At 35.4% G+C, this 22,574-nt stretch overlaps 3 protein-coding genes across 6 annotated transcripts in view; 1 reads left to right on the top strand and 2 right to left on the bottom strand.

Moving 5' to 3' along the window:
• Positions 1-674: 674 nt before the first annotated feature.
• Positions 675-15,500, bottom strand: LOC148173162 (protocadherin Fat 4-like). Its single transcript, XM_088039841.1, has 71 exons — positions 15,338-15,500; positions 15,160-15,291; positions 14,854-15,113; positions 14,692-14,802; positions 14,495-14,638; positions 14,326-14,448; positions 14,204-14,276; positions 13,866-14,155; positions 13,646-13,819; positions 13,362-13,558; positions 13,101-13,314; positions 12,879-13,054; positions 12,657-12,832; positions 12,443-12,611; positions 12,231-12,393; positions 12,036-12,183; positions 11,686-11,990; positions 11,408-11,641; positions 11,239-11,361; positions 10,977-11,177; positions 10,539-10,931; positions 10,378-10,491; positions 10,136-10,331; positions 9,974-10,080; positions 9,793-9,926; positions 9,651-9,743; positions 9,502-9,558; positions 9,350-9,412; positions 9,147-9,274; positions 9,070-9,079; positions 8,847-8,964; positions 8,673-8,753; positions 8,440-8,529; positions 8,305-8,350; positions 8,126-8,211; positions 8,052-8,057; positions 7,888-7,981; positions 7,753-7,763; positions 7,688-7,704; positions 7,439-7,580; positions 7,351-7,408; positions 7,210-7,276; positions 7,058-7,068; positions 6,960-7,016; positions 6,776-6,907; positions 6,470-6,729; positions 6,321-6,425; positions 6,126-6,272; positions 5,942-6,076; positions 5,818-5,887; positions 5,460-5,767; positions 5,237-5,413; positions 4,992-5,188; positions 4,730-4,943; positions 4,325-4,679; positions 4,110-4,278; positions 3,895-4,060; positions 3,699-3,846; positions 3,470-3,652; positions 3,299-3,420; positions 3,016-3,252; positions 2,838-2,963; positions 2,587-2,790; positions 2,137-2,538; positions 1,983-2,090; positions 1,727-1,931; positions 1,570-1,676; positions 1,365-1,525; positions 1,116-1,316; positions 905-1,069; positions 675-858 (listed from the first exon to the last, which is right to left on the bottom strand). Exons 1-71 carry the CDS (start codon positions 15,378-15,380, stop codon positions 768-770), a joined length of 10,530 nt encoding a protein of 3,509 aa, XP_087895967.1. The 5' UTR covers positions 15,381-15,500; the 3' UTR covers positions 675-767.
• Positions 15,501-15,726: 226 nt separating this feature from the next.
• LOC148173163 (lipid storage droplets surface-binding protein 1-like) lies at positions 15,727-18,505 on the top strand. The gene is made up of 8 exons (XM_088039369.1): positions 15,727-15,835; positions 16,636-16,766; positions 16,811-16,996; positions 17,043-17,259; positions 17,305-17,480; positions 17,533-17,790; positions 17,997-18,107; positions 18,229-18,505. Coding segments are annotated over exons 1-8 (1,215 nt in total). The 5' UTR covers positions 15,727-15,834; the 3' UTR covers positions 18,364-18,505.
• A 127-nt stretch (positions 18,506-18,632) lies between these two features.
• The window catches only part of Cad87A (cadherin 87A), a 64,558-nt gene continuing 60,616 nt past the window's right edge, over positions 18,633-22,574 (bottom strand). For all 4 annotated transcript variants that reach the window (XM_088039367.1, XM_088039368.1, XM_088039364.1 and 1 more), the window contains 9 exons: positions 22,331-22,551; positions 22,084-22,281; positions 21,532-21,703; positions 20,870-21,486; positions 20,646-20,821; positions 19,617-19,976; positions 19,466-19,562; positions 19,251-19,409; positions 18,633-19,202 (listed from right to left, as the gene is read on the bottom strand). In XM_088039367.1, the coding sequence (XP_087895493.1) occupies positions 19,047-19,202; positions 19,251-19,409; positions 19,466-19,562; positions 19,617-19,976; positions 20,646-20,821; positions 20,870-21,486; positions 21,532-21,703; positions 22,084-22,281; positions 22,331-22,551 (2,156 nt within the window). In that variant the 3' untranslated portion in view covers positions 18,633-19,046. The remainder of the gene's footprint in view (positions 19,203-19,250; positions 19,410-19,465; positions 19,563-19,616; positions 19,977-20,645; positions 20,822-20,869; positions 21,487-21,531; positions 21,704-22,083; positions 22,282-22,330; positions 22,552-22,574) is intronic.

A 22,574-nucleotide genomic window follows, 5' to 3' on the forward strand; every position in this document is an offset into this window, starting at 1 on the left:
TTAGATAAGAATTGTAATATCTATAATTTTTTTCAAGAATATAAACAAATTTGGAGGTTTAAAATTATGTGGGGTATTTACAGGATTTTAAATGAAAGTTTTTGTTTGTTTTAGTAAAAAGTTATTCTAGTTTGTTCTGCTTTCACCTTTAATTTTTCATTACAAATTTTGATGAAAAATTTTAGAAATAATTAGTTTGTTCAAAAAATTGAAGCATCAAAGAATTCAATCATTTTGTAATTTGCCAAATTAATAAACCGCTCAGATATTATCAGAATTACAAATTTTAATAAACAATTGCATGGATTTGCTCTTTTTTTGGCCTAAATACTAGCTAAATCTGAGAGATTTTAGTTCAATTTAGAAATTTAAAATACCTAGAAACATATTAGCATTTAATCCGAAACTTTAGTGGATCAGTTTTATCTCAACATATCGATATGATTAATTTTTATCAGACTCCAACATGATTCAGAAAATTTTTGATTAAAAAACATATCTAAGTGTTTTTCATGGTTTTTGGTGTACAGATAAGATAAAACCTTCTAAATTATTATCCGGCTTTTAAAATAGACATTACGGATATTAATCTGCACAAATGATAATAGTATGAATTCCAAAAACTAATTTTTTTGTCAAATATACTCGTCTTTTAATGTTAATTAAAGTTAAAATAAAATATTATGTATTTACTGATAAAAAATATGTACAAACTAGACTACAATAACAATATTTACATAAATATAAATTAACAACAGCAACAAAATTTAACTAGCAGCATCATACTCATCGCCGTCACCATAATTAAATTTGTCGTCATCCTCAACTCCAATCAAATCCGAATCTCCACTCGTCACACTAAAATAAACTCAGAAAAAAATCGTTTTTTATCAAAAAAATTTACCTTCTCCTATCAATGTCTTTGGTGTCGACTTCGTTATTATAAACAGGATTTGATCCTTCAACCGCATGTTTATTCGTCGTAGGAGCAGCAACTCCAGTTCTATTAAGTCCCGATTCTTGTGAACCAAACTTGGTGTTAGACAATTTATCGATGCGTTGGTTCAAGCTAAAATCATAATTATATAAGAAGAATTAAACGCGTTGAAACTCACGATCTCGTCTTTAAAACGAAAGCAATGAGAAGAATCAAGCACAAAGCTCCCAAGACGACGGAGACTCCAATCAACCACGCCTTCAATGTCGCTTCTATATTCTCAGTGGTTGTGTTATCCGGATTGAAACTCAGCAATGTCAAGCCCACATTGGCAAAAGCAGACTTAAGTTTGTTGAAGAAGTCGACGTTGACCACCTCTCTGTAAAATTCAAACGTGGATCCTTTTCTTCTTTCTTATTTTTTTTACCTTTTGATGTCTTGAGCATCCACAGGCTCGTGTGACTTTTTATTCAAGAAGTAAGTGGGGGAGTTGGTTCTTACAATGTTGATCTCATCTGATTCTCCGGCTGTAGGGCTTTGGACGTTGGTGTTGTAGTCCGGAAACTTGTCATCCAAAACGCTCTTAATCTACAAAAAGTGTTAGTTTCTTGTTTGGTAAGAAGATTTCTCACCTGCTCGGTTGCGTTTTGAACAGTAGTTAGATCATTCCCGAAACTAAATTCAACCAAATTAGTTTCCGTGACGAGGTAAATTATAACAGTTGCGTTATCATTCAGACCTGGGAATATCAAAAATAGAAAGACTACAAAGTTTGATGTGATAACTTACAATCTTCATCGCAAACAATCACCTTCAGAGTAAAGAAACCTTTGAGAGATCGTGTCGGTTTGAAAGTCGGATTCAAAGTGATTCTACCAGTTTTGTTACCCATTAAGAATGGCTCCTTTACTGATTGTATGGAAGGATCAGATGCAGTATATGAAGTGATTGCGTAAGTTAGATGTCCCTGACTCGTTGTATCAACGTCCGTTGCCTTTAACAATTCAGTTAGCATTTCTTTAATTCATATTTCTAGTTAACACACCTCAACAGTAACAATTGCGTTGTCGCCGTGGTTTGTATCAGTGGTGACCAAAATTCCTGAATAATCGTGGCTGTCAAATATAGGATCGTTGTCGTTTACGTCAATCACCTAAAACTTCATTTAGCTGAATAATTGAAAACGTTGAAAAACTCACGTTAATGGTAATAGTAAGTCTAGTTTCTTTAACAGCGTCTTGTTTTAAACTTGGCGAGTTAGACGCTTGAATGATGACTGTATAAGTCGTTTGTTCTTCGTAATCAAACGGTTGCAAGATACTCAATCGTCCAGTAGTTTGATTCACACTAAACCAAGACTTGTCTCCTTCCGCTAGAAGATAGTAGATTTTTAGTCCATCAGGAGCAACGTCGCTGTAGCTAGCTGGGTCTATATCCTGATACCAATCTTCAACATTCTCTTCACATTGCGTTGTTTCATCAAGTGTCTTAAAAGTAGGATCAGTAGTGCTTTTATCAAAGAAGTTCACGCTGATTGTTTTCGTTGTACTTGTGGCGGCATTTCCTTCAGTGCTGTCAGGTAAAGAAGCGATGACCTTCAACTGGAATTGTACTCAATTAGAGTTAGTTATACAAACATGTCTAGTTACGTTGTATTGTTTGCGTTCGAAAGTATCGGTAACTACTTGAAGAATGCCCTCGGAATTTCCAGCGTTGGCAATTTTGAAAATGTCAAGTCCGTCTTCGAGATCGAATCTAATGAGAAATTTACCGTTTTGTTGATCTGTCGCTTTGATGTTAGGCAATGGGGTCAAACCATCCCATGTCATTAGAGCAGAATTTGGCGTTTGAATCTACAATTATAATATGAGAATTACAATCGGTATAAATACACCCGTACATCTTGCAAGTAGATTGGACTGTCATAGTAATCGCCTACGAATTTTGGAGCCTGGAAATTGTACTTCGTCACGGTTATAGTAACATCCACCGTGCTGCTCAAAGAAGGCGTTCCTTTGTCAGTTAACTGAAGAGAAAATAAGTTTAATTACAGCTAAGACTGATTAACATAATCTTACGGCAATGTTTAAGACTAGATAACCGTATAAACCATCCAAATTGTCTTTATTTAGGTCGAGCTCGATTTTGTTGTCTTCAATTACGTTAAGACCGAGCACATCATTAGACAGTGTTTCTTTCGAATCTTCATCGTCTTTACTTATTGGATATCTTGTTATTTCCTGAATCTCCGCAACGCCGATGAGACCATTATCTCCGATGTCTTTGTCTTGACCTTGAAGAGTTGCAATGACTCCCTGAAAAAAAAATTTAGAATCGCGATAGTGATATCTAAGTACGAACTTTTTTCGCGTTTTCGGTGACCACGGTTGACTCCGTATCGATTATCGTCGGCGGATTATCATTAATATCGTCTAGTATGATCGTGATTTTTGGTGGTGGATTAATAGGGTTGGAAACCGAACCTAAATTCAATTTTTAACATGTTTTTTAACATGATTGTTTAAGTACTACCTTGGCTAGTGGGATCGTCTTTGCAGTTAAGTTCAAATGAATACGTGTCCATTTCTTCTCGGTCGAGATTCACGCCCTCAGCTAAGTCGAGTTGAATGATCTTATCTTCAAAAAATTTAAATCTGCTCGTTATTGCCGATGTTGTTGAAGGACCAAAGGTGCAAGCTACTGTATGGTACGGCACTGAAAAAATTCTGATTAGAATTGAATTAACTAACTGGAAAACTACCATCTCTGTCTATGTCACGGGGATCTAATTCTAGAATGGTGTCTCCATTATGAGACATGTCTCCGTTTTCAAGTTCCAGTAGGTGATAAGGTTCTGGGTCATCCATGGTAGGAGCATTTTCATTTTGATCGATAATACTAATAGTTATCTATAACAATGGCATTGGTATATTTTTCCCACCAGAAACAAGACTTACAATAGCCGAAGCGTCGTGTGTCGGGTCTCCATCATGAGCTGTAACTTCATATTTTAGGTAATCCCGCGGTGGGTCATCACAATCCAGGTCTGTATCCTCTGGCAAATGAACAAAAATAGTGCCCGTCCCATCAATATCCACCCATAAAGGTGAGTCATCGTGAGCCCTAGAAATTGAAACCCAGTTGCGGATCATATCTGATTTGACTTCCTTACTTGATTGAATAGTTAAGTTGCGTTCCCACATCAGCGTCAGTTGCAAAAACAGCTGTAATGACGGTATCATCAACTGAATTTTCTATAACAGTTCGTTTTGTAGTTTCAGTGTCATCAGCAAAAACTGGAGGATTATCGTTAATGTCAATTATGCTGATTACAATCATTGCTAAAAGAAAACATTGCGATTTAAACGTGAGATGCAAAAATCGTACCATCATTATCCCATGCTCCATCAACTTCAGTGCGCAAATCAGTTACGACTAAATTGATGTACATGCTATCAAAAACTTCAAAGTCTGGAGTGTTGTCTTTCACCAGCTCGCTGACTATTAACTTCGCGGTAACTGAGTTATCAGTTTCTTCATCACGAATGGTTTCGACTATTACCCAACCAAGATACTGATCAAAAACTGTTTGATTCAGACGTAGAGAATTTTTGGTAGCGTAGGATTTCTCCCAGTTAATAGAAAAATTTAAATACGGTTTAGTATCAATGTCGGTGGCTGTAATGGTTGACGGAATTTCCGCTCCATCCTTTTGGTTTTCTTCAATTGAGTCCACAGTGGTCTACAAAATACAAAAATGCAAGAAAAGACGAAGACTAATGAAGTTCTTACCACATGAAGGACGGGATTTTCATCATTTACATCCGTAACTATGATTGTTAATTGAGCTGAAGCTTTGTGTTCAGCTGCATCTATTGCCATAATCTGAATAATTACTTCTGTCTGCTTCTCATAATCGAAAGCGTTTTCGACTATGGTTGAAATATCTCCTCCATATTCCTTTATTTTTAGAATTGAATTAGCTAACGTTCCTTGAAGGTGATGTCTACAAAACTAACGTTTAGAGCAGAAGAAAACAACAAATATTGCTTACGGCAAATTAGCATCCTCCGCATCTTTGTCAGTTGCTTGGATAAACGTCACCACATAATCCATCGTCACATTTTCAGGAAGTGTAGCGCTGTATTCCTCTGGATCAAAAATGGGTAGTTCGTCGTTGATATCGTTTAAGTTGATACGTACATCCACTTCATCTATCATTGACTCATTGTAAATTCCAATAGTTAAAAGCTAAAAAGAGAAATAACTTCTGCATCGGACCATTAATAACAAATTTACCCGAAAATTGATAACTGCCCAACCTTCTGTTTCAAAATCCAGCTGATCTGGATTCATAACAGCCACGGAAATGTCCGTCTCTGCATACGCACTTGGTGGGATGACTCTAAAAGGTTGCGTGTAATCATAATCTGCACTGCCCGATTCTATTACAACAGTGTAAGTCGCATGTTCTCCCTGTGGGCGTAAAATTATTGAAGAAGTTTACAACGTGTAATCTTACAAAATCGATATCATTTGCCGTTAATTTTGCTAGTCCTAGATCCAACACGCGCTCATCAACTGTTATATCAATTAGTTTTTTTCCATCAACAGTTTGGATGTCGACCGATGTGATTTCGGCTACATTGTCATCAATATCTTCAACAAGAAGAGTAACATTTCCCTCGAGGTATAAAGTTTCATCTACTACTTGGTAAGCTCTGATGGAATAAGAAGCTTGATTATTAGTCCCAGTTAATTCCGTATCTCTGTCAATTTCTTTGATAGTAACAAGTCCGGTTTTATCCACAATGACTCTGTCAGGAAGACCTAAAATAAACTTATTGCAATTTCATTGGTAAAGCAATCCCACAGTTTACTTGAAGATGTGATCGTGTAACCAATTTCCAAGTCGTCAAATCCGACAACTGCCGCAGAAACTTGAATTTTCTACAAAAATTATGTTTAGACAAGATTAACTAATGTATACTAACCAATTCGTACAGTAACTGTTTTTTCGACAATATTTATAACTGATTTGAAAGTGCTGTCCCAAACAGGGGGCGTGTCAGGTAAATCAATGACTTGGACAATAACAGGTACCTCTTCGATAGGAATTGTTGGATGATTCGCGTTATCCTAAAAAAAACGTTAATTTTTAAGAAGAAAATTCAATATAAAAACATACATGTGCCGCTACGTGAAAATTGTAATAAGTGATAGTTTCGTAATCCAAAGTTATGCCTTCTTTTAATACCAGATATACCGGAGATTCGTACACACCTTCATGAGCCGGTGTTTCTTTGTATGCTAATTCAAAAACTTGGTCTTCGTTCTACAAAAAAAGTTAATTTTTGTAATAACGATGTCAATAAAAACTAACTTTTGTTCCAGCTTCGATGGTAAAGACCATTGTGTCAAGAAATCCGTCAGGGTCAGAGATGGTGCATTCGCATGGGCTGTTTTTCGCAGTGTAAACTGCGTTTTCCTACCAAAAAATTGATTAAGAAATTAAAACTTGAGTTATTTTACCTCCATTGCGCAAGGGGTTGCGCTAAACGTAGGGCTCTCATCGTCTAAGTTAATGATACTCATGACAATCATTTGTCTAGTCGTTGGATTATTTTCCACCATCACGTCTATGGCAATGGATTTGATGCCTCCCATTGCTTCATAATCAAGACGATTTGCCGTGAGATATAGAGAGTTATCTGACACTGGTTCTTTTTGGACATCTAATCTAGTTTTGGTCTGAGAATCAGCGCTAATTTCGAAGGTAAGTTCCCCTTGAACTGGTTTAAATTATTTTAGAAAAATTTCTGAAAATTCAAGTCGTACCATCCGATATTAAAACAAATCTAAAATTAGGTCCATCATTGTCTTCATCTACATTGATTGTGGTAGTTGATGACCCATCGGAAATAAATTCTACGCCATCCACTTCAGGGTCTTCTAATTTAAATGGCAGCACTACAAAAAACTCAATGAATTTCGATCACTGGGACGTTAATCAAAATCTCACCTGCGGAAAGCAGTCCCAGAAAAATCAAGAATGATAATTTCATCTTGAAAAGGTTATCTGAAATTGAACATGAAATAAAACGGGCCCCACAACAATACCGATAATGTCACTGAAACACTTGAACAGAATTGATCATTTTATCTCAGTTTGTCAAAATTTTGAATCACACGCTAAAACTAGCTAAATTAAAATTATACCGCCTTAATAATTTTGCGTAGCTTCAATACTTTTAATAGAAATATAATCCCACAGCACAAATGAAGTGTTTTGCTTATCAATATTTTTATCAGAAATTTTCAATACTTCACATTTAAGTACTTATGCATGTTTCACTTTTGACTTAAATTAATTTTATTCGTTGAGACGTCTTCGTTTTGCTGTTTAGATTAACGACCAAAAACCGTCACTAGCGGCAGTACAGTCATTAAAAAAATAGGATAACACTCCAACTTACCAACCACGAATAATTAGTTTTTTGCCACAAAACTGGCATCAGTCAATAGAGCACAAATACCTATCACTTCGCGCTGCTGAAACTGATATGTTTTAATATTGATCTCGAAGTGATTTTCATTATTATTTTTAATGATCGCGATTAGATAAAACTGATAATGGAGATTCCTAAAGCATTGTATTCAAATTAAATTATTATCACTAGAAATTTTATAAGCATTAAATTTTAAAGTTGACTCCTGTGCAAAGATTGCAGATTTAGTTCAACTGTTCACCTTTTCTTAAAGTATTCCTTATTTCATTTTTAATTTTATTTTATTTCATATCGGTAATTTTTTACGAATTTAAAAGCTTTTAGATAAGATTACGCGTTAAAGGTCTATGCAGATTTCACGTTCATTCCAAAATTGTTTTTTAAATCGTTATGATTTAAAAACAATATGTAGATATCATCTTGTTATTGTTTTTGTCTGACAGTTAAGATGAAACGGATGTGATAACATCTTCACTTTTAAAGACAACACTGTAACAGAGAAAGGAAATTGAAATGTTGTGATCTGTTCTCTGTGCTTGCACAAGAAGCGGTCGTCAGTGTTGACAATTTGACCGGTGATTCAAACGTCTTGGAATTTTACATACATTTTTCTTAGAGCAAAAATAGTAAAATGATAAGATAAAAAAGGATTTTAGAGTGAGTGTTCACAAATATTTACGATCTTTTGGATACCTTTTCGATCCAAGGTTAAAGTTTCTGGAAAATTAGTCACAAAAAGATAAATGGTCCTTAGAGGTTTCCTTGCTAATTCAACTCAGAAATTAACATTTTAGAATTAAATTCATTGATTGAATTTAATTAGTTTATTGGATCTTTGAAATTTATTATTGGATTTACTATTATTTGAGTTCATAAAATGTTGAGTTTTTGTTTTTTCTTTGTTCTAAACATTTGAATGTTACGTGTTTTTTTTTGTATTTCCTTTAAATATATTTTTTATATGCATTCCTATATTCTTTGCAAACTTTATACCTTTTCGTTTAATGTTTCAATTTCCCAAATTTTAGACCATCCCATTTTTATTTGTAATAAAATTGCTTCATATTCTTTGTCAAGCGACTTCTAAATGGCAAGAAATACTAACTCCGCCTTAGAAAACAGAGATCTAAATCTTTATTATAACGGATCACATTAAAGAGGAATTCCATGCCAAATAAAGATAAAAAAATTAAAATCCGTTCAGTTTTTTTAAAAAATGTCTTGACAATCGAGATCGTAGATCGAGAGAATAAGATGTTTGGAGTGAATAATTTGCCCTTACACTCGAATGTAATACTAGACTTTATCTAAAGCCTCTGTTGGTTGCAATTAAAGCATTAAAAGAATTGACAGAAATGACAGCAGTGGCAAATTTTTAGCATTTAGAAAGCCATGCGTGCCTTGTTGTCATGGAAATGTAGCATACTTTTTCTTATGGCTTCTAGAGAATAATAAAGTACTTTATCTGTCTCAAATGAGTAAATAAAGACTACTTTATTAGTGCTTTTTGGATAAAAACTATTTTATCTCTTTAGGCCATTTTTCTTTTAAATATCTTTTCATCGAAGTATTTTATAATTTCGTTGTAATAATGTAATTAAGCATAACTAAAAAAAAACAAACATGTGGTGTTCTCAAAAAGAGTTCTGAACTGATGAGAGAAAACGGGCTTTGAATTCAGAATCATGAAAAAATTTTACTTAAGAAATAATGATTTTCCACTGCTCCGGTACAAATTTCGTTCAAAATTTGCTCACTAGTGTTCTTTATTAATTTTGTGCCAAAAATTTTAAACTGCAGTTGTAACAAGCTGCCTTCAAAATACCTACTATAAAATGATTAAAAAATAGATCATGACGAATATTATCTCTATTCTAAAGAATTTTGATTGATATCTTAGTGCGAGAAATTTGCCCGAAGCTTTGATAAATCAATTCTTAAGTGAATAAGTGCAAGTATAAAAATACTATCAATGATAATAATTGATAAGTATAAGAGAAAATGAAGAAAACACAATAGTGAACGTAATCAATCAATTTTCAAATATTTAGACGCAGTTCAGGTTTTTTATCATTGCTTGTTCTTAGGTTCTTAAAATTTTTAAACAATAAACTAATAAGAGATTAATACAAAACTCATTTATTATAAGTAAAGAACAACAACATAACATCAAACAATTTAATACTTTGAATAAAATAAATCTTTAAGAAGAATCCTGTTCAGGATCAAAACTTGTCAATGTCAATCCCACCTTTGCGAAATCTGCCTTAAGCTTACTAAAGAATCTAAAATTACTCCTGAAAATTTTAATTAGTTATAATATCAAAAGTAATACCGTTCACTTACTTTGTTAACACTTCATCCTCATCCTTTATTTCATTGAAGAAAGAAATCGGTAAACTCGTTTCTTCGTCATCGGATATTGGAGTTCCAATACTGACAACATTTTCAGAGAAGTTCTCGTTCAGAATCCGTTTAATCTAAAAAATATAAGAAGAAATTTAAAGAATTAGTGTAAAGTGCTTACCTCTTCTTTGGAACTCTCAACAGTGGCAGCGTCATTCGCAAAGCTAAATATGTTCGAAGTTGAAGGATCGACCAGCTCAATTTTTACCTCAGTTGTATCAGACAAGTCTGACAATATTTAAATTAAAATGCAAAATTGAAAGTAATTCTGATATTAACTTACCACCCTCATCAGTAACGGACACAGTTAAAGTGAAAAATCCACTATACATAGGCATCGTTTGGAAATTTAATTTAATGTTACCGTCATTGTCGATATAAAGTGGATTTACTAACGTTGCGAGAATAGGGTTTGATGCATTAATCGAAGTAATTGCGTATCCTAATCGACCTTCACTTGTTGTATCAATGTCAGAAGCCTAGAACCAAAAATTTTATAAGAGAATATTATCACTGATTTCTTACGTGGACTGTAACTAACGTGTTCATCAGTGCATTTGGACATCCACCATTTTTCTCTATAACACCACTATAATTGTCCTTGTCGAACTGAGGTGCATTGTCGTTTGCATCAATTACCTAAAAAACTACAATTGAAAATATTCTGAAAACTGTGCCATTCTTACTTTAATCGTGAGAGTAAATTTAGCATCATCAGAAGAAGTAGGTTTGAGTGTTCGAGAACTTGATGCTTGTATCACAAGTTTGTATTCTCTTTGTACTTTATAATCCAAAGGTTTTAATAGTGATATTAGTCCAGTTTCTGGGTCCACACTGAAGAGCTTATCATCGCCTTCTTCTAGCAAGTAATAAATGGATAGAGGCAAATCTTTTCCATCAGTGTACTGTGCTCTTTCAATTTGATAAAAAGTAACGTCAGTTATGTGCTCCTCGACGTAGAAACTAAGCTCGTGATGTTCAAAAACAGGAGAAAATGAATTTGGGTCAAAGAAATAGACATCGACAGTTTTCACCACCGTTTGTTCAAGATCTTCAGCGTGAGAAGCTTGGATAGTGAGCTAGAATTATTTATAAGACAAGATACTAAAGATACATGCACGTACTGAATAATGTGTCTCTGGGAACTCAGTTGTTACAACTTGTAGCTGCCCTTCGTAATTTGCATTATACTTTATTTTAAATATTTTTTTATCGTCAACAATGGTAATCTCAGTGATGTATTTACCGTCTTGTTGATCAGTTGCGACAAAGTTCGGTAAGGGACTACCATTAATTGTAATGAGAGAAGAATTCAATGTTTGGTTCTAAAAATGTTCAAAATGTAGAGATTTTACAATTACAAAAAAAAAATGTTCAGTTAATTACCGGTAGCAAGTAAATCTTGTCGGCTACAGGACTTGTAAATACCAAAGGCTCAAAATTATACTTCTGGACGGTTATACCTACCAAAACTTCGTTGCTCAACGGAGGGTTTCCTTTGTCCGTCAACTGTCAAAAGACTTTAGAAACGAGTCTATTAGCGGAAAAACCTTACCTTTACTGTTAATTCTAAGTAACCGTAATGGTCTCTCAAATTGTCTTTATTTAAGGTCAAGTTGAGTTGGTTATTCTCTACTACCTCAAATGTGAAGAACTCTGAGGAATATACACTTATAGTTCTTTGGTCGCCTTTTTGGTACAACCTTGTGAGGTTTGTAATTTCGGCTGACGCAATAACACCATTGTCACCAATATCTAAGTCTTCGCCTTGTAGAGTTGAAATCACACCCTAAAACTCTGTAAGAATTGTTTCGTACTTTAAGTAAAACGTACTTTTTGGACATTTTCTTTCACTATAGTGGAATTAGTGTCCTTGATGGTAGGCGCGTTGTCATTAATATCGTCCAAAGTAATACTAGCCACTGCTGGAGGATTCGCCACATTCGACACTCCTGCACCTTCAGCCTTTGGATTATCCACGCAAAGAGTCTCAAATGGTAACAACTCGATTTCCTCTCGATCGAGATTCACATTGTCATCCAAATTCAATATGATGGTATTATTAACCATTTTAAATCTACTCGTTACTTCTGGAGATGTGGCAAGAGAGAATGAGCATGAAACTGTGTGGTACGCATCTGAAACAACTTCATTAGACTTCAGAAAAATTTTTTTGTTCTCACCGTCTCTATCATTGTCTTCAGTATGTAGTTCTATGACCATAAGTTTACCATTCTGGGATGTGTCTCCATTTTCAAGTTCTGGTATGTGCGTCGACTCAACTTTGACAGTCGGAATATTATCATTTTCATCGATAATGTCAATAGTTATCTGCAAAAAGTCAGTTATGGTCCTAGTGTGCAACCGTCCTTACTTACAGTGGCCGAAGTTTCATGAAGCCCATCACTGGCTGTAACTACATATTTCAGATCATATAGTGGAGGATCATCACAGTCAAGTTTTTTGTCTTTCGGTAAATTAACAGTGACAAGACCCTCGTTGTCGATAGTGACCCACAAAGGTGTGTCGCCATCGGCGCTTCTAGAAAACACAAAAAAGATGAGGACCCCAGCAAAATTTCCTTATTCACTTGATCGTGTAGTCAAGAACAGTTCCAATATCGGCATCCGTTGCTGAAACTGACGTGATAACTGTTCCATCCTCTGAATTTTCCAACACGGAGCGTTTCATGGTTTCCGTATCATGGACAAAGACAGGAGGATTATCATTGACATCATTTATGTTAATTTCAATCAGGACTAAAAAAAAGAGTTGGTACACCAATAGTGAGACTCAGAACATACCAGAATCGGTGTCTTCTCCTACTACTGTCAACCGATCGGTTACCACCACTAATAAGTACACGCTGTCGAAGAGCTCGAAATCTGGAGTGTTGTCTTTGGTAATTTCACTAATTTTTAAATTACCAGTAATTGAATTATTTGTCGCATCATCGCGAATTGTTTCAATTTGAATAAAACTAAAATCTTCAATTTATTGTTGCTTTCTAATAACCAGCGACTTACTTTTCAACGAATTTTTTGAAGTCATCATCAGAAAGACGTGCGGCGTTTTTGGTGGCGTAGGATTCATCCCAATTGATCGAAAATTCCAAATACGGGATCGTATCAATATCAATAGCAGAAATGCTTCCAATTACAACACCATCTTCTTGGTTTTCTTCAATAGACACGGCGTACGGCTACAACACGAATCAACAAACCTTACAACGTTAAAGTTGCTCTTACCACTCGCAAAACGGGACTTTCATCATTGACATCGGTAATTAAAATTGTCAATTGAGCCGTAGACGTATGGCCAACTGCATCAACTGCGATAATGTCAACAATCACTTCTTGTTGTTTCTCGTAGTCAAAAGCGCCATCGGTGTTAACTGTTATATCGCCACCGAACTCTTCGATTGTTAATGTCGCTTCAGCAAATAGTCCCTTGAGGTGGTGACTACAAAAGAGGTGTTTTGAGCTCGTACAAGAGATTAACTACAGTACTTTAAATTAGCATCTTCGGCGTCTTTATCGGTGGCTTGAATTCTTGTTAGAAAATCTCCCTTCGGTGTGGTTTCTGGGATTGTGACTGCATACTCATTTTGGTCAAAAATGGGAACTTCGTCGTTTATATCTACTAAGTTTATCACTACATCTACACTGTCAGTCATTGTAGCATCGTGAACTCCAACCGTTTGAATCTGGAAGCAGAATTTATAAATTACGATCAGATTCTATAAGTATTTATAAAATTCTATTGATGTAAGTCTAAATACTTCAAATATTACCTGAAATGTGATAGTTTGCCACGGTGGATCATCAAAATCCAATTTTCCTGGATCAGTAACATTTAAAAAGAATATTGTCGTATGATATCCTCGCAAATTACTCGGCGAAAAAGCTGTTGTATAATCAAATGTAACCGCCGGTATTAGATTGATCATATAAAGTGCATTATCCGCCTGTAAAGCTCTATTAAAAGACGCCCATCAATATACCAAATCATACCAAATCTATATCAGCGGCAAAAATTCTTAGTCCTAAGTCCGTCGCGCCTTCATCAACTGTTATATTAATTTGTTTAGTGCCCTTTGGGATGCTTGGAGATGTTATTAGTGCTAAATTGTCATCAATATCTTCAACGATAAGAGTTACGCCCGCTTTTGTGCAAGAAGTTGGAATAATTTCCAAACAAGCCTTCACTGTAAAAGTGACCTGATCCGTAGAGTCTACATCTCTGTCAATAGGATCTATGGTGATCAAGCCTGTTGCCCTATCAATGCTGACACAGTCTAAACCTAGAAGAGAAATTCTTAGTTTATAAAAAAAGTTCAAAGGGATTTTACTTTGATTTTCAATTGCGTAAACAATTGGATTATGGAGATCCCTGTTTCCATCGACAGCCGCAACTTGCATTTCCTAAAAAACGTAGTATTAAAATTCGCGAATGTTTCAAAACAATAAACACCTCTTTTTGTTCTTCAGTTATTACAACAGTTGTGCTGAAAGGTTCGACCCATTGTGGTAATTTAATAGGAAGTTCGTTTACTACAACTAAGACAGATTCCTGGTCTTTGTGATTTCCGCTGTCCTAAACATGCATTTTATAGAGACGGAAAATCTTAGAATTTTCATACCTTCACTGATATGGGAAAACCGTAAAAATTTGTGTCATCGTAATCCAACAGTTGGCCCTCTTGCAAATATAGAAACACGGAAGCAGTTTTTTCAGTAGGTTTAGGCACAGTTTTATATCCCAATTCAAAAATTTTTTCTTCGTGCTAAAGATTGAAAAAATTATAAGCCTCAAGACAACAGAATGTTAAAATCTGACCTTTTGCCGCTTTCCTGGCAAAACTGAAAATTCCATTTTATCTAGAAAGCCATCAGGATCATGAATCTCAAATTCGCACGGATTATTATCAATTTTGATTTTCGTTCCCTCCTAAAAACATTGTAAAAACATGAAATAGACCCAAAAATATCTAAAATTTACGTTCATGTCACAGTCAATGATGATCAATGTCGGATATTCGTCATCAAGATTGATGACTGTTAGAACAATACTCTTTTTTGAAGTGACACCATTTTCTTCCTCCAGCACATCGATGGAAACTGTTTTCGTCGTCGTAAGAACTTCAAAATCGACACGATTAATCGTTAAATAAAAAGTTTGATCATCAGGACCATCCTCCTTTTCTACAGTTACCGGAACTGAAAGATCGCTAGAAACCTCGTACAAAAGCTGCCCTTCAACTAAATTAAAATAGTTTTGTGAAAACTCATTGATGGTTAATTTTACCTCCAGTTAACTTCACGAAACAGACTCTGTCTCCATTATTGGATTCGTCTATGTCGATTTTTAGAGGAGATTCCGAAGAATCGCCAAATTTGACTCCGGATTTTCCACAGTCCTGGAATTCAAACGACGCGACTGAAAAAAGGGCGTTTTTTTTGGAATTTTTACCAAGCTGACTTACCGGTGGAAAAAAGACCCAAAAAGAGTAAAACCAGTGGTGGCATTTTCAAAAACTCTCGATTGTAGAATTTTTTTATCGAGAATTGACTGAACAGGTGCACAAAACTAACAATTTACCAAACTCGGTACAGTTATCTCTACTTTTATTTATACGTAATCTGATTACCACAAGTAGTTTAATCGATTTTATAAATCTGTTGTCGTATTATACAAAAGTTACTGTAATTCTAAGAACAATTAATCTAAGTTTAGACCCCCTCATAGGTCTTAAGTGTGCGATAAAAATCGATATCATAATCATTACGTCGCATAAAAATGAAGACGCCCTTTACCAAAAAATTGGAAATATATTTCCAATATTTGACGGTCTTATCTAAGGTTGTACAAAGAGTATCTAAGGTTATAAGGTCTTAACGTATCACGTGGGTTTCACGGATAAACACGAGATGAAGAAGTAATTATCAGTTGTAAGTGAACACTTCTTCAGACAACTGAAAGAGTAAGTACCTGCAGATTTTTTCTTATCGTTAAAATTCATTAATAATCTGATCTTAATTAATTAATTTAACAATAGGCATAAGCCTGATAACCCAACTATGCACCTGTTTTCAATAATATTATGATCTCACGAGTATTTTTAAGCTATTGATAACGATTAGTTTTTATTTGTAAAAAAATCTGTGGGATAAAAATCGATTTTATTCGATCCACCTAGACAAAAATTGCAGGAAAGTTACAAAAAAAGCTCTTGCGCTTCTACAATAACCAATAACACATATTTTTATCTCCATATAAATAGTCTCAAAGTACGGCATAAGATAAGACAAAACAGGATATAATTAACTATGAATAAAAAATTAGAGAGTTGAATCACCAGAAGATGAACTCTTGATCCGGTTTGTCTGTAAAAAGCCGAATTATTATCTCAAAACGTGTTTTTATTTTTTTGACACGATCCTTGTTCTAGATCCGCAAATTCTTCAAATTCTCCTTTTATCAAATTTAGCGTAATGAATGCAAAATTGGTCTCATTATTCTTGTTTATATTTCGGTAATTAGCAAAATATAAGACTGCCCAAACGTGTCAACAAACTGTTAATTGCGAATTACTCTAGAGAGGTCACAAGATACGTCGCGATTCTTTGTTCAAATTGAAGTTAGGTGACGCCAAATAATAGATAATCAATTAATCAATAAGTGCAACGCATTTTTTTAATTTTAGAGATTACGAAACCGATCAAAACAAATTTTGAAATGTTTTTCTACTATTTTCCACTCATTTGAATAATATTTTTGCAGTGGCGTCACCGCAACAGGTAAAGAAAAGGCCCTTCAAGATTCAAAATCTCGAATCTGTTAACCGAATTACCAATCTACCCATTGTGGAATCTGGTTGGCACATCGCTGAAAATGTGTACAACAAAATCAAGGTAAATACAGTTCGAGGAAGTCAGGTACTACAATTTTTTCGCAGAAATCGAATAATCTCCTTTATTGGACTTTGCAACAAGCTGAGTCTTCCTTCCAAGTGGCAGTGGGAACGGCTCTACCAACCATAGCTCTGTTCGAAGCTCCCATTTCTTCTATTGACAAGATTTTGTGCAAGAGCTTAGATATCGTGGAGCAAAAAGTACCATCAATTGGGTTGCCACCAGAAATGGTATTTTTTCTAAAGAAATTCTAAAACTATAACTGTTGCGTTGCAGATTTACTGGAATACAAAACAGTACGTCACTGATGTGGGCAGTAAAATCGTAAAGCCCGTTTTGAAGAGAGCAGATTCAGTCAAACAGATTGGAAACACCGTCCTCCAGAGCAAGTACACAGCTTTTGCTGCTGATACTTTAGACGGAGCTTTAGACGTCGCTGATAAATACGTGGACAAATATCTCCCAGCTGCTGTGTACGATAATCAAATCCTCGGTAAAAGCTTTCAGTAGACAAGCATAAACTAAATTGAGATTTTAGAGCCTGAGGATAAAACCGACGCCAATGCAAATCGTGCGATTCAAACCATCCACCACGTTGGGCGCTTTTCTGGAAAGCTGCAACGGCGCCTCACCATGCGCACTTTAGCAGAAGCCAAAGCTTTGAAAGAGCAGAGTGCTGAGGCCATCCACGTTCTGATTTACGTGGCTGAGTTGGTCCGTTTTGATTCACGAAAGCTTCGGTGTGTTAATTTTGATTTGATTTTAGATCGCAACAGATCCGAAACTGGCTCTGGCTAAAGGAATAGAGCTTTGGCACAGTCTTAGTAAAGACGAACCAGAAAATCAAGCTCGTCCAGAGAATCTCGAGCAACTGATTGTGCTTTTAACCCGAGAATCTGCTCGGAGACTTGTCCACCTCATTAATTATACCAGTGGATTTATAAGTAAGGTGCCGAAAAATATCACAAACAAGGTTCTGGGGCCAGTTTCTAAGTTCGTACAAGTGGCTGATTCTATGGTGAAGGTACGTGCAAGGGTAGGACACCAAAATAAGACTACTAACTCTGAAAGCTCTCAAAAAAGTAGTTTTATTTGTAGAAACCGAATACTAATAGAACCAAAGCTTCGCACATATTATATAACGCTTTGAGAATTCACTTGATTATCGTTGGTTGCTTTCACTTGCAAAATAGTTGTTGAGACTGTTAGTGATTTGCTTTAATTTCTTAGAGTGTCCATATGGATGGGGTTCAACGAGCTCTCGTCTCAACTCTCAAATATCAGGCGCACCATTTTACACTATTGCTTAAACAACTAAATAATTTCATCTCAGAGTTATTGGTAAGTATATTTTTTAATTCTGGAAGCTTCATTGGTTCTATTAGTTTCAAATATCCTTATCTAAATTTTTCAATGTCTGTTCTAATCAGTGCGAATTCTTAAGTTCTATTGTTTGTTGTAGGATAACGTTGCACAATCTTTATCGGTGGCTCCAGAGGTTCCAAAGTCGGCACTTGAGATTCCGAAAATAAAAGTGCAACTGAGAGCAGTCAACCTCGTTAAGAACTCCAATGGTGTAGACTCTAACTCAAATTGAGATTTGAGGTAGTTTTAAGTACAATATCGAGTATTTATACACTTTTACTTTTTTAAAATAGTTCTTTTATCTTCTAACTTTTATAGATGAGTTATATAGTTTTTATTCATACTGTTTTCAAGAAATAAATATATTTTCCGTGTTGCGTGATTTGATAACGGATAAAACTGTCCGTCACCTATATAAAAAATAAAACTATTTACGAGAGTGAAGATAAGAGGTAGTTTTCCAGAATTATCTGTTTTTAGGTGCGTAATAAAATGATGTCGTTCAATACATAAAGATTTATGTACAAATCTATACAATTTATTCGTCAGTAATTACAGTAAAAAAATAAATAAAGTCAAACTAAGCTAAAATATCATTAAATTAGATTAAATAAAAACTGATATGGCCCTCGATCTTCTAGTCATAATATCATACAAAACGGATCACACTATCAAAATGAGATAGAAATACAAAATTATGTCACATAGGTCTTGCCTTTAAGTATTCAGGTAACAATACATAATTTTCATTTATTATCACTTTTCCTAAAGTAGAAAACTGTCTGTCGATTTAGAAAGAACCACTGATGCAAGTGAAAAAAACGAACCAAATGACAAATATTTACACAGCAGTTCTTTTCTAAATCACTATTGTCACTTTCACTAGTCACACAAAGGCATCTCGTCATCTTAAAATTAAATCAGTTCGGCAACGTATTCGGGTTGTCCTTCCCGATTAATGGTAAATTCGGAACCTTTCAATCGTGTTCTGTAGGAGTCGTAATCAGTATCACTGATTCGCTCCGGAACTTGGAATGTTGAACCTTGGAAGCCCATCGCGGCTTCGTAGTACTGTAATAACAAATCTGAAGAGTTTGAAAAGAACCGTGGATTTCTTACATTAGGAGCTCCTCTTAACGAGCTGTGAGAACTATCCGTTTGGTGAGGAAGTCCCGATAACGTGGCGTAGTCGGCTAAATCATCAGCCAAAGATCTGGAAGCGATGTGAGCGGAGCCTCTGCGATTGGGATGTTGAATAGTCGCATAAGTGTTGTCGTCCTGTGAATCAATAATTAAAAATCTTATTAAAATTAATTAGTTGAGGGTTTTCTTACGGGAACAAAGTCATCGCTGTTCCTCCTCCCCACGTTCTGCTCAGGTTCGTTAAAAACTTGCATCGTCAACTCTTGTTCTTCATAAATCTTCAGCTTCCTGTCACCGAAAATCGATAAAACAAAGCAAATATTTTACCCATTCTACACTTACTGTTCTATCCACAAGGGATTTTCGGTGGTATTCAGGTCGTCAATGATTGCCTTTTTTATCAAAGCGTCCTTCTTTTTCAGATCTGTAGGCGAAATAACCCAGTGCCTCAAACAACAACAAACGATGACAAATGTGATTACACCAACAAAAAGAACGATGAGTAAAGCAATGAGTGCTGCCAACGCAGGATCGAACGATTCCTCCTTTTCCATTACAAAAGCTGGGAGGACGTTTTCGATGGCGAAACCGGCGTAGTAGTCTTTCAGGAAGTCGTATTTTGAATCGATGATTTTTAGGACGTCGGGAACTGGGAGAATTGTCTGCGTGCGAGGGTCCACGACCAGGATGTACATGTCAGACCTGCAAACGGTTTTTAACAATGAATTTCATTAAAATTTAGTGACACCTTTTAGCTTATTGCAACAAAATTGGACAAACCAAACTGAAAGCTAATCAAATTAGTTACAGTGTTCTAATTTATTTAGAGGAAAACTCAAAATATTTGAAATGAATGCGTCGGATTATGTTTATCAAAATTTCATAGTCTCCATCCATCAACGAAATTAAATTACGTTTGTTTTTATTGGATTAAAATAGTTTCAAACAAATTCTATAACTTAAAATTGGCATAGAAACTAGAATTATTGTTCAGGACAATAATTTTTATACTTTTCATTTTACGGTAAAGCCCCGAAATTTTATCTTACTTTTGAAATTAAAGACACTTAAGAAAAACAATGTAACTCGTTAAAACATGTCTATGCAGTTATCTTACCGCTCTTAAAACTCTTATCTTTCTTAAAGTTACAATCTGTGAGTGATTTTCAAGATCATGTGTACTTATTATTGTCAATGGATAATTCCATCACTCGCAAATTTTGAAATTCTGAATTGTGCGTCAGCGTTACAATCAATTTTCTATTGATTTTGTGTTTATCCGATTGTTTCGTAACACCAGAAATCGACGTAATTATCGCTTATCAGTTTTATTTTTCAATGGGAATATCATTCCGCGTTTACTCTACTTACCAGTCTTCATTCTTGTATCCGTTATCATCAGTATGATACCGAATTTCGTCAATTATCACTAAACTTTCCGTAGCATTGCTCAGTTCAGCGATGATTTCATCTCGTTCTCTTGTAACTTCTTCGGAAGGTCGCGATAAAATAACCCTGATAAGTTGCTCCGGTTCAAAAATCCAAACCTAAACATTTTTAGATTAGTGTCTTATAGAATCCCCGAAAGATCTTACATGAACTTGCGTATAGGCCACCCTCTCTGGAAAAGCGTTTTCTCTGGCAATTATATCGATAACGAATCTGTGCTGGTTATTCTCGGCAAGATAAGTAGCAGTGGATATTTCTCCCCTCTCTGTAATGTTGAAAGGCGAAGGAATAATCGATCCGGAACTTTTGTTTGATCCGTATTTGTACAAATTAGAAGCTTTTATGTAGTAGGTCAAAGAGCCGTTAGGCCCCAAATCAGGATCAAACGCAGTCACATTCGTAACAAAATCGTTAATGTTAGCCATGGCATTAACAGCGGTGTAATAAACTGACTGCTCAAAGATAGGAATATTGTCGTTGATATCGTTAACAGTCACTCTAACTTTCGCTATGCTGCTATCGTGCATCACTTCGTCATCGTCTAATTTTTCTTTGTCCTCAGGAGACAGATAAAAATCAGGATCGTTGTTAGCAAGAATATATAAACGGTATTCGTCTCTATCTTCACGATCGAAGGATTTGTTGGTGTAGAGATAACCGTCGATTTTGTCCAAACGAAAGTCCCCGTTTTCGTTACCTCTCAAAAAATAGTAATAGACTTTGGCGTGGTTTCCTTCATCGCGGTCGAGGGCTTTAACTTGTCCTAAAAAAAACAGTTAATACATCGATTTTTCCAACAGATCCGCACCAATTCTGGTCCCACTGCTTTCGTTTTCTGTTACGTAAAAGTGATAGGGATTGGTTGACTGCGAGTCCGGAAACTCCGGGCGGTTGTCGTTCGTGTCCACCAACAAAATGGTCAAATACCGGAGAGTTTCAAACCATTTGGGAGAGCCATGGTCTTTGGCCACCAAAATAAGCTGAAAATTGAGCGAAATATTTAACTAAATGTACGTGAAACTAAACATGTAAATGTGATTGCGTTAAAGCATGCAGAAATGCACTGACGTTAGTTGGAAACTGCAAATTAAACGCAATTCAACGCAATTTCTCTATTTAACTTTTATTGGTCGTCAACTAATTTTCTAAATATTGACACAGCTCTATAAATTAACCAATAAATTTATGCACAGAAAATCAACAATAACCAAATGTACGCAATTGAAATTTAATGAAGTGCGCTTGCAGTTGATGTTTATTATGCACCCGTTAAAACCGTCAATTATAATCAATAAAATTCGGTTTCGCACATTACTAACAAAAGGTTTTTTGCACCGACAAAATATTTGAATATAATTACCTCATATTTGCCTTGTTCCTCCCTGTCCAAAAACTTCTTGCTCCTCAATTCGCCAGTATTAGCGTCAATAGCAAACTCATCAGTTTCCTGAACATCCTGTCCATCAACTTTTAGATGATACGTAATTCTCCCATTCTCGTTCTCATCCTTGTCCGTTGCTTTTACCGTCATGACTAGATAGTTAGCAACAGCTGCGTTCTAAACACATACAAATAAAACTGATGTTAAGCTAGAAATTCGGAACTACCTCTGTGATCTCAACTGTTGCATTCGGCAGAAATGGCATAATAAATTCGGGTCGATGCTCGTTAACGTTCAACACTTCCACGTTGATAACAGCACGATCAAAGAGTTGACCGTTTCCGCCTCCATCACGAGCTTCAATAGTCAGATGAAACTCGCGGTTTTGACCGAGAAGAGGCTTGTGGGGGTACAAAATACCGGTCTCTACCCCCAATAAGAATATGTCTGAAAAGTAAAGAGTGGTCATA

The sequence above is a fragment of the Gnatocerus cornutus genome, chromosome 6 (assembly GCF_029298725.1).
Source record: "Gnatocerus cornutus isolate USDA-ARS CGAHR chromosome 6, icGnaCorn1.1, whole genome shotgun sequence".
Lineage (NCBI taxonomy): Eukaryota > Metazoa > Arthropoda > Insecta > Coleoptera > Tenebrionidae > Gnatocerus > Gnatocerus cornutus.